This window comes from Diadema antillarum, unplaced genomic scaffold (genome assembly GCF_040938485.1).
Source record: "Diadema antillarum isolate AM-2024a unplaced genomic scaffold, OU_Dant_1.0 seq00001332_RagTag, whole genome shotgun sequence".
Classification (NCBI taxonomy): domain Eukaryota; kingdom Metazoa; phylum Echinodermata; class Echinoidea; order Diadematoida; family Diadematidae; genus Diadema; species Diadema antillarum.
The window spans coordinates 57240-69200 of NW_027272102.1; the positions used below are offsets into that span (position 1 = coordinate 57240).

Below are 11961 nucleotides of genomic sequence, written 5' to 3' on the forward strand. Positions count from 1 at the left end.
CAACAAAATTTATGTCAGATTTCTTCACCTGTTCTGTACTTTATACAACAAGAAACAAAGGATAGAAAAGAAAATGCTTCTCAAACAATCAATCAGTACAATGTAGTTGGTTATGATTAAAGGACAAGCCTTTAGGTTCGGGAATCTCTTGTTGAACGTTACTCACAAAATGATAGAATTACTTCACGAAACTTCCCTAACCATTACAAGTCAGAAAAAAATAGAGAAAATGATTATTTTACTATACCAGGTTCAGAATGTAGCTGTTTGCAGTGTTCGGCTTAGCTGTCTTTATTAGTGAGTTGGTGCTTCATTACTAAGCCAGTGTTTGACAATGCATGTACAAGAAATCAACAACAACAACATGAACTTGTTTTGGGACCTTGCAATATTATTACGTCGTTCCATCGTTCCATCTTCTTGTCATATACTCCATTTTATTATACCTTTATACAGTCCGATCTCTCATATCCGGCCTCCCTTTAACCAGTGGCGGATCCAGGGAGGACGGCAACCGGCGCACGCCCTCCTTTTTTTTTGTTGAAACAAAAGAAATAAAAAGAAAAAAATGGGGGGAGGGGTGCGTGCGCCCCCCTTTAATTTGTTAACGCGCCCCCTCTTTACGGAGTTCCTGGATCCGCCCCTGCTTTAACATATCTCTATATTATCCGGATGCAATCTCGACGGATTTTTTTTTTTTTATCACTCTGAAGGGGGATTCCAAAGTCATAAAAAAATTCTTACAGAAATTCACATGAATTGAATATCGTTCTCAATATATTTCAAATACATTCCCATCTATTTGTCATCTAAAATATAATAACATGCATTCAGACATTCACTACCCCCACATCACCGCAAGAACATGGACAGAAAACTTTCCATTAAAGCAGGGCACGGTACAGGCGATCGTTCATTGAACAATTATCAGATAATTCTGACTGCATATCAGGTGACGAGGACGTGACACGCAAACTTGTAGCTTCCATTAGGTAGGCAGCCACGTGTATCGGTAGATATTATGTTCCCCATATCCGGATGTCCAACATGTCCGGAAAGGAGAGGTTGGTGTCAGTGCGAGTGTACTCAGAATATCAGGTTGCGTACATTAATTCTTTATGTTAGATAAGGCTCTGACAAAATTCGGTTTGTTATGAAGTAATGCCTTGCAATTTTATTTTTAAAAAAATGATCAATTATTCTAGCCATGTACTCATGCTGATTTAAAAAATATTTAAAACAGAGGCCAGCTCACGAATCAATATTGAGTTTAAAGAAAAGAAGAAAAAAAGGGTCATAAAAAGACACAAGATAATACTGAAATAAATCAAAATATAATACAATATAGATCTTAAAACCAATCTATGGCGAATATTAGCGAATACGATGAAGCTGAGCCTACGACTTCAGTACAATAGACAACGTACAATGTACAATAAATCGCATGTACATACAGTAACTTTAAAAAATACACGTTTTCAAACACAAACACACATACAGACACACACACACACACACACACACACATATATTGATATAATCGTAACATATTGAACGTTGCGTCGTGTTTTGTTTATTGACCAAAATAAATGTTGAAAAAAAAACAGTAGTGTTGATTCACAAACGCCTTTATGTATAAAGGAGTTCCACAAAATGTGTAATGTTGACTTAATTCCCTCATACAACGCAGCAGAGGGTTGCAGGTGAATACGGTACAGTATTAATATAGCTGCAACATGAGAGACATAATGAGGCTTACACATGAAACTGACGAAGAATCATGCAAACAGTTATTTCTCTTCTTTTTTTTCAAGATCATCTTAATAACAAATGAATTAAACATCTACAATTAACAATAAATTTATTATATAATTAACTATATCAGATAATTTCTTTATAATTATGCATCATTTTGTACAGATGTAACAGATAAAATTCATGGTTATCTAATGACTCCCACACCGCACGGAGGTTAGCACTTCCACCACACACCAGGATACCCATTTATAAATCCCACAAAATATTAACGAACAAACAGCTTGCCTATGTAAGTGGCAAATTCAAAACTGAAAAAACGGCACGTACAATGTATGTGTTCAGACATCATTACGGCAGGGCACAGACATATAATTACACGGTTAAAATGCTGCGATCATAACACGTCGATGACCTTCACATTTCTGCGCTTAAAAAAACAATAACAAAACAAAACAAAACAAAGGCGAAAGATATAGGCATAATATATTTTCCCATATAAAAGCTCCTAGTTCTCTTTCTCTCTCTCTCTCTCTCTCTCTCTCTCTATATATATATATATATATATATATATATATATCATATACCTATCTCTCCATGTATATAGATGGATAGATAGATAGAAAGATATAATAGGCATATATTCAGCAGATATATAAAAGATATAACTTTAAATTTACATAATTAGCATTCACCATATGAATTTCATAGACATACAGGTATTAATTTTGGACTTATCATTATAGCGCAAGCAAAACAAACTTAGACTGACTCATGACTAAATTCAATGATGACAGCCCACTAAAACAAGTGGTTCTTGTACGACCTGTCCGACAGCAAATTGACATCCACGCACGCCGACTACACCCAAACAGTGGACACAACTCATTTATTTCGCCAAAGACGGAATGATTACACAATGGCCCTGACAACCAATGCATTGTTACAAGGTCAAACTAACTTCCCCTCCCCCCCCAAAAAAAAAGGAGGTGGGGGGGGGGGGGTCCTGTTTGTAAACTACACTGTACAGTCAATCTTGTGACCTGCATAAAAAAGCCTCGTTCCCGAATAAAAGAGTACGAAAGAAATATACGTTTTTGTATTTTCAGTGTACACATAATGTGACTTCCAAATATAGATACAATAATATCATGTGATCTATCTAAAAAAAAGAAAAAAAAAAACTACCACAGAATCGCCAAGAAAAATCACATCAGTTTAGGTGAAGACCCAACCAATATTGCAGCATTCTAAGACGAATCTTCCATTCGTAACACCACACATACCACTGTTCTTCATTTCAGCCAAGAGTGATACAATCGCCATGTATTTACAAATATAGGCATCTCTTGAAACTTCTCTTCTCTTGCTAGGATGGATCCAGGCATGAAACTGCAATTTTCGTCTTTGTTGTGGCTTGGGATTGTTGTTGTTATCGTTGGTCTGTTTCTTTCACTTTTGTTTTTAGTCTTTTTGTATGTTTACAGTTTTCAAGCCTCTTATATCTCCGTACTTGGAGTGTTTCTTGTAATAGTCATGATCCATTCATATTCGTGAACTTCTCACGTCACGAAACGCTGCAAACGAGAAACAAATCGTGACAAATGTCTTCTCGGAATGCCGCTTACCGCAACAAGGTAATCACGACCAGAAACAAAACTGAAATTGCAATAATTGAGAAAAGTGTGCCCCAGTGCTTCACAGAGCTTCATGTGCCGATATCGAAGATTTTTTGGTTCCTTGACATACCGGGGACGGTAGCAGACATCATTATACTTCTTTTATGATTTAGTGTTGTATGTGTTGTCAGGGAACCCTGGACTTGGTGTGTACTGGGGTGGGAGTGTTTCGGCGTATCCTCCGGGTGGGGCCACGGGCGGTGGGGCGCTAGCCGCGGTTTGGGGATAAGTCGGTTGCGTCATACCTGCCTGAGGGAACTGCTGGGGAATATACGCAGCCGGCTGACCGTACGGTGGAACTAAATTGGAAAAGAAAAATGAGGTGGTTGACTTTCAAACTCAATTGTATCCGTACGAGTTCGTGTGTCAATAAGGTGAGAAGATTCTCCACAAAAGAGAAAAGAAAAAGACAAAGAAAGCTGTAACTTCCATAATCATTGAAGTCTTGTATATGCATGCCTACTCTTATGGTATTAAAATAAAACCATCACACCGAATAGAGATTTTAAACAAGTATATCTTAAAGGGGATGAATAGTAACTGATCAGTGGGAATCAGTGGGAATGCTGAGGGATGATTGTTCCAATCCTTGTGGGATTAATTTAAGAGTACATTATATATCTATTCTTGTGTGAAAATTATTTGCTTCAGAATGGTCTCATATTCAAGTAATGTGCAGTTTAATGTTTCCAGGTAAGCGTCCCTGGTCAGTGACGGGTCATTAATCTGCACTTTACTTGAATATGAGACCGTTCTGAAGCAAATAATTTTCACACAACAGTAGATATATAATGTACTCTTAAATGAATCCCACAAGGATTGGAACAATCATCCCTCAGCATTCCCACTGATCGGTTACTAGCCATCCCCTTTAATAAAGGCAGTTAAATATGAGTGTGAATGGGGACAACTTTTATCTATTTTCTCTGCTTTTTTTTTCATTTCTACGAGAAAAGGTTATCTGCTAGGACCCTTATCAACCAGTGGAAAGAAACATTGCGACCTGAGAGAGGCACTGCATTCACTTATACACTCCAAAAAGTCTGACGTTATAAATATGAAAGAGCGAGCTGGTTTTAAATTTCCGGTGATTATTTTGTGGTGTTAGATTAACACTCCGCGTGTCACTTTAAAATATAGAACTGTTCTCTGAATAGCTACTTTAGTTATTATTCTTTCGTGGATTTTGAACTTAAACAAGACGATAAAAAAACTCTCCGATAAAGTGTATGATTTTTGTGGTGTTGAATTAACATCAGCGCAGTGTTATATCAACACCACGAAGTGCCAGGTGAACACTTTTCAACACCATTTCAATCTACTTTCTACACCTGCCAGTGCGGTCCTCTACGAACACTTGATCGGTGTTAGATTAAGCACCCACGGTGTGAAATCTAACACCGATTTATGGCTTTTTTTTCTTTTTTTTTTTTTTTTTTTTGCTATGCTCTTACCCATTTGCTGCTGTGTGTAACCTGGCGGTGACATCACAACCATAGGGGCGGGGTTGTTGGCATACTGCATCACCTGCGAATGAAGAAAATGTTACACAGTGATCACGACTTGATGGACTTGGCTTACGAGTGATGTTGGTTCTCACTGCAGGGGTCGCGGAACGAGGGGGGGGGGGGGGGGACTCTGGACTCGTGGACTCTTGCATCACACCGATTTAGAACATTACCAATCACCCCCCACCCCCACCCCCCCACACCCTCCCCTTTCAATCTTACCTTCCACTTTCAAAATGTCTTTTCTGAACACGGTGTAAGTGAACCTCCCCTAATCTATTCTCACCACCATGCAAGCCTTCAAGAGGACAATTTTTTTTTTCTTCTTTTTTTTTCGATAGGCGACCAATGGGATGATTATGCCTTGGTATCACTTTAACGTATTATATTGTCATCAGGATCTACAAATTATGATAAATTTTGGTTGAACCCCATTTGCATAACAATTAAAACATTGAACTACTCTCTAAAAAAAATCGAGTGAAAATATTCACTCTTAAAAGAGTGAATACAAAAAAGAGTGAATTTCGAGTGAAATTGAAGTGAATTTTGAGTGAAAATGTTCATTTTCACTCATTTTGGAGTGACGTCAGGGATCACTCCAAAATCTTCGAGTGATCCCTGACGTCACTCCAAAATGAGTGAAAATGAGCATTTTCACTCAAAATTCACTCCTATTTCACTCGAAATTCACTCTTTTTTGTATTCACTCTTTTAAGAGTGAAAATTTTCACTCGATTTTTTTTAGAGAGTACAGTATCTTCTTTTGGGGCTCTTTTTTAATCATCTGATTTAATGATGATGGCGATGATGGCGATGATGATGATGATGATGATGATAATGATAATGGTGATGATGATTATTATCATGTTAGCACAATTATTATCATAATCATTGTCATTATAATTATTCTTATTATTATTTTCTCTTAATCGCAAGAATCATCAGTGCATTGATAGCTGTTATGTGAAAACGGTGAATCCAGTGCACTGAATGTTGCAATTACAAAAACAAAATTAATAGCTTGTGATTAATCTTAATAACAACTTACGGCCGAGTTGAACTAAAGTCTGGAAAGCCTTGAAAAATATTAATATCCTCATTTTTTTCTATCTCTTTTACGAATGAGAGAAAACTGAAAAATATATATATATGTATATCTATCTATATATATATATGTCGCTGGGGTGACAAGACCTTGTATCTGCAATTTTAGTGAAAATGACTTTTTTGGATTAATGGTCAAATAATCGGTTAAGTGATGTCCTGGCCAAATCCCAACTGTCTTACTCCAAAAATGAAGCCACCTCGGCATGTCAAAGGAAAGGCTATATCATTCGCTATAGTGCTTTGGCCGCCATGTTTTTTGGCTCCCCTGAACATTTGACATTTTGTAGATACGAGGTCTTGTCGCGCCAGCGCCGATATATATATATATATATATATATATATATATATATATATATATTAGAATATCAATGAACGGCTTTGGACTGATGCCGGAGTGTCATCACAAATCCTTCATGTTTACGAAAAAAAAATTGCATAATTGAAGGGGAAAAATGAACGGTATAAACAATTTTCCGTTCAATGGAATATTTAGTAATGATCTACGGTCTTCAGCAGTCATTGCAGCTTACCACAGTGTTTGGTTGAGTGACGCAGCATACACCTGCACAGCAAAACGACGCCGCGACGATGGCCGTGATGAGCTCGACAAAGCCGACGACTGTGATCAAGGCATCCAGTGCAATCCGAACTTTCTGTGAACCCGAAAGGGAGCGATAAATACATAATCACACAGAAGAGAAAGAGAGAGAGAGAAAAAAAAGAAAGACACTAATAAGATAATGGCACTCTGTGTCTGTAAGACAGCCTGTTGACATTAGTACAAGAAGCGATTGGGTACCACTGGTCTTTCTCAATTTGAGTACCGATAGGACACCGATTCCATGTATTAACTTCCCGGTAATTTTTAGCAATGGATGCCAACGTATTTTTCAAAAACAATCTTCGAATTTGTTAAGCATTCGTTGGGCATTCGCTCTCATGAAAAACGGAATCATTTCTTGTTTAATCTATTTTTCCTTTCACCAAGAGACGACGATCATTGGTGAAAATTCCATCGAGAGCTGCAAACAATGACATACATATTCATGTTTTTCAATTAAATAAAGATTCAACGCGCGGGTATTATTGCACGTAAGTGAAAACGAATAATAAGCAAACCATGAGGTGGGAAACATTATATAGGCATATTTCAATCAAACTAAATATAATTCAGGTGAAAATTCACATTACACTTAGTATTTTCAATGAGTTCAGTCACCAAGTGAGTTCATTCAACTCTTCAATAAGTAACCATCATGAATAAATAAATGAATAAATAAATAAATAAATAAATAAATAAATAAATAAATAAATAAATAAATAAATACATACATAAATACATAATTAAATCGAAAACATTAAAAAGCTCACTAATTCATTTATAGTCTCATCAAAAAGCACAACTTTGAACATATTTGTACACCTTTGAGGTCCCATGACATTCGCTCCGACCTGTGACAATAATTGCTCCCATAAAATAATAATCTGCATGCTGAGCCAAACTTAAATTTCTATCGACAAACATAACCATTACCCTATTTCTACTCCTCACATCAAACTCGACCTAAAACCCTGACACAACCATAACCCTAACCGCGAGTCATTGACCGGAGCAATTTTGGCAGGAGCAAATGACGTGTCACTGTTTAGGGCAAATGCGTTACACAAATCTATTATTAATCATCATTATCATAATCACAAGTAGGAATCTGTGTGCATTAGAAATACATACCTGGATGCCGTAACCACAGTCGGCCACGCCTAAATAGCTGCAGCTTTCAGAAGCACTGATTAAAACCGATGTGAAGCCGAGCCCAAGAACAGATAACGCGACAAGACTAGATATAATGGACATCACCATGTAGGAGACGATCTAGATGTGTGCCAGAACAAACGACGAATAAACTATTATCTATGTGTATGATAATTATAGTCCTATAGACATAAAGAAATACATGTACATACATTCATACATACATAAAGACAGACAGAGCAGAGAGATAGACAGCCCAAAAGAGAAAAATCGTGAATCATGAAAATCTATCATGAATGTAATCTGTCATAGTCTCATGATAAGTATGCAGCAAACAATAAAACAAAATCACCAAAAATATATCAATATGACATGAATCATAATCACAAAACATATATTATTATTGATAATAATAATATAACTAAATAAATAAATATATATATATATATATATATATATATATGAAGAATTTGTTCGCAAAAACCGATTAGTCCATTTTTGAAGATTTTGAAGTATGGTCTCTGTCATAAAGTACAAAATTATACCTTTTAAATGATATATCGATCACTACATATAAAGGTACATTTTTAAAGTTATGGTCAAAAGAAGCACAATTTTTCTTATTATTCTCTTTATTTTTCTTGACCTTTAATCGCAAATATCTCCATTTGGCCAATATGGACTTATCGGTTTTTGCAAACAAACTGTTCATATATATATATATCATATATATTGTACTTGACAACTAGAAATCTACATACGTTTTCTGCATTTTCAGATGTTTTGTTAATCATCTGATACAGGCATGTTGAGCTCCTTTATTAGAGCACCACTATAATAAAAAACGCACTGAATTATTAAACACTTTCCTCACTATGGCCGAGTTTTGAATAACAGTGACGTGCGGTATAGTGAGAACATTTCATTTATTTTTATTTATTTATTTCCATTCACAGGATGGATAGCCCTTTCAGCACAAGACTGATTTTCAAAGGGGTCCACATAAAAATACAATGATTACAAGGTAAAAGAATAAATACAAATTACATACATAACATGCGTCTCTATTTATTACAATTCTGGTATGTTTTATTATGTATTATTACATTTTAAGTGACTTGAGGTGCGGCAGACATTCTAGTACAATATCACAATATGAACCAAGAGAGAAATTCATACATAAATAAACGGGAATATGAAGCAAAACAAATAGGAGAAATCTTTAAAAATAATACATACCACACATGTGTTCTTGTTGTGCGAGACCACTCCAAGAATTCCAGTAGGCAAAAAGAACTGAGGAAAAGAGAGAGAGAGAGAGGGGAGGAGAGCCATATGATGTATAATTTTTATTATACAAATGATGAACGAGACCAATCAGGCATTAGCATCTCACACAGCTCTCCCAGCGTGGCCCATGATTATGACTTATGGTAGCACTACCCGCTAGTAATCATGGTCCTGAAAAGGGACAATTAACTATTAGGTGCAAAGACTTTGTCGAGAAATGTGTGGGGCGTTTTTCCTCTTTTCTGTATTTCTTTCTTTTTCTTCTTCCTTTTTTATTTCTTCTTCTCCTTCAGCTAATCTCCTTCCTCTTGAATTTTTTGACAAATCCCTAAGAATATATTAAATTGCAATACCATGTTCACTCATCAATACTATACCATCCATTTAAGGGAAAAGATAATGATTTAGGGGAAAAAATAACTTTGCAACTGATTGATTAGTTGTCCTACATCGACGTAAATAAGCACCGAATGGATCAGTGTTTTAGTAGTAGCCATGATTAAAAAAAAAAAAATCACGGGCGTACATACTCGAAAACACTGATAAATTCAGTGCTTATTTACGTCGATGTAGGGCAATTTGTCAGTCAGTTGCAATGAAAACACCTCGACGGAAGAATTTCATGAATTTGAAAAAAATAACTTACCAAAATACCACTCCAGATGCCATAGCCAACAATGCTCACCGATGACCCCACGACGAGTTGAGCGATGCCCAGTGCGAGACATAAGATAGAACATGTAAGCTGGACCCACCCAGTAGCGCGACCTCTCTTGGCGTTGTACCGTGAGCTCTGGTTCGGGTGCGTCTGCTGCACAATAACCGCATGCTGGTAGTTCACGGCCATCGGACCGGGTGCTGGGCCGACGGGATGGGGTGCCATAGCTTGAGGTTGGGCAGCCGTGGCAGCGTTACCACCGACAAACGTTGTCATCTGCATTGTAAAGAAAACGTGCTCAGCGTAATTCAGTGAACTAAAAAGTAAAAGTAAACTCTCAAAAGGATGGTATAGTTTTGACTGAGATGGAGCGTCTGGTCTCTAATGCTTTTTGATGATTATTTTTCAAGGTAATGAGATACCTAATATGAAATATAAAAGAGCATATACAATGTAATTCTAACAGAAATTCAATGTTTATTTGATGAAAATTTATTTTCAAATGGCTGGAATATCAAAAATAAGAAATAAAAAAAGTGGTTCTAAAAAAAGGTGGGACCCACCTTTTATTTTGGTTGCTTTGTTTTGCTTTCAACGGTTTGAGATGTCTCAGTCATTTCAAAACTGATATGTACATATCAAATAAACTTTGAATTCATTAAAATTGCATGCTCTTTAGCATTTTGATCAAGTGGTGTCTATTGTATCTCGCTAGTGTAAACAGTCACTGAAATGTGAAATTGTATAAATTACTGCAAACAATTTGTGTTGCTACTAGCGTGACTAATGTTAGTTTACTAACGTTATGTCTCTTATCAGCCGCTATACTTACAGAAGTTCACTATTGCATAGAACTTGAAGGGAAACAACGGGCAGCTAGATAGGCACGTTGGTTATGTGTCGTCATTATTTGCCCTATTCATGGCAGAACGCCAGTCCGTACACTACCCACAACAACTGGGTATTCGGATCCGCAACACACGCTTGCAAATACATAGTAAAATGAATTATTGTTTATTCGAGGTGTTCATCTGCAGGGTGCAATTATAAACCCACGGATTATGACGTCAATCATGCATATATTCAACAGGCGCGTTGGCAGCCGCAGACTCTCCGCGCATCTCCCTCATACAAGTGGCAGAGTCAGGTTGCTAGGATTCATTTGGTCAACGTAGTCTGACAGACTGTGACGTCATAGTCGAACTGAACAAAACTTCCGCATACCGCACGCACACTCATACAACACACTTTTTAATGTATGGACTGGCAGTTTGCTGGCAGTACTTATTTGCGTCAGCAGATATCTCGCTGTTCGTTGCTTGCTTTGCTGGTGGAAAAAAAAAATCCCCGTGAGCTTAATACGTAAGAATCTTCCAAGGAGAAAAGTGTCTGATACGCTACGCACTCAAGTCATGACGCTCCCCCCCCCCAAAAAAAAAGTATTTCAGGCATTATTTACCATTTGTAGCAGATGAAACGAAAATCCAACAGTAGCGCTTCACAGAAGTTCCAAAAATATGAGTCAGGGATAAAAACAACCAATGTAAAAACGTTGATTAATATAATGACCAGTAAACTGTTAAATGAAATGTTAACAATGATTATGATTAAATTGCTTCTAGAATTAACCGTTTTCAGTTGGTGGTTGTTGGGTTTTTTTGAGAAAATAGTGATATCTCCTCATATTTTAGACTTTATTGCAAAATTTTATCGGAAAGGATGCAAGGTAGGCTGTTTTGAGGTATAACTGACCTACAACGCATCACAATTTGATAACGTGAACAGACTTTTTTTCTTTAATCTCTGCTCCCAATGGTAAACAGTACCTTTAAAATATAGCCTCACTTTTTAAGACACAGATATGCCGTCGGCGATTTATTTCCTGAAGAAGTGGTGTTTTTCTTGTTCTTTGAATCACCAATTAGGGGTCCAACACCTGTCCAAAAGGAAAACCAAATAATAATAATAATAATAATAATAATAATGATTATAAATAATAATAATAAATAATAATAATAATAAATAATAATAATAATAATAATAATAATAATAATAACAATAATAATAATAATAATAATGCTTACCCTATTACAGGGAACTGCTTTTGATTCACAAAAAGTCATCTTTGTAATACTAATTTAACATTTCCTTCATACAATTCCGTATGTAGGCCCTATACTGTAAAATGAGCACGTTTGTTGTTCTTTA

At 36.4% G+C, this 11961-nt stretch overlaps 1 protein-coding gene across 1 annotated transcript; it reads right to left on the minus strand.

Moving 5' to 3' along the window:
* Window positions 1-3313: 3313 nt before the first annotated feature.
* LOC139708396 (uncharacterized) lies at window positions 3314-11654 on the minus strand. The gene is made up of 7 exons (XM_071620349.1): window positions 11599-11654; window positions 9742-10029; window positions 9045-9101; window positions 7785-7925; window positions 6583-6705; window positions 4889-4961; window positions 3314-3733 (listed from the first exon to the last, which is right to left on the minus strand). Exons 2-7 carry the CDS (start codon window positions 10027-10029, stop codon window positions 3537-3539), a joined length of 879 nt encoding a protein of 292 aa, XP_071476450.1. The 5' UTR covers window positions 11599-11654; the 3' UTR covers window positions 3314-3536.
* Between the last annotated feature and the right edge of the window lie 307 nt (window positions 11655-11961).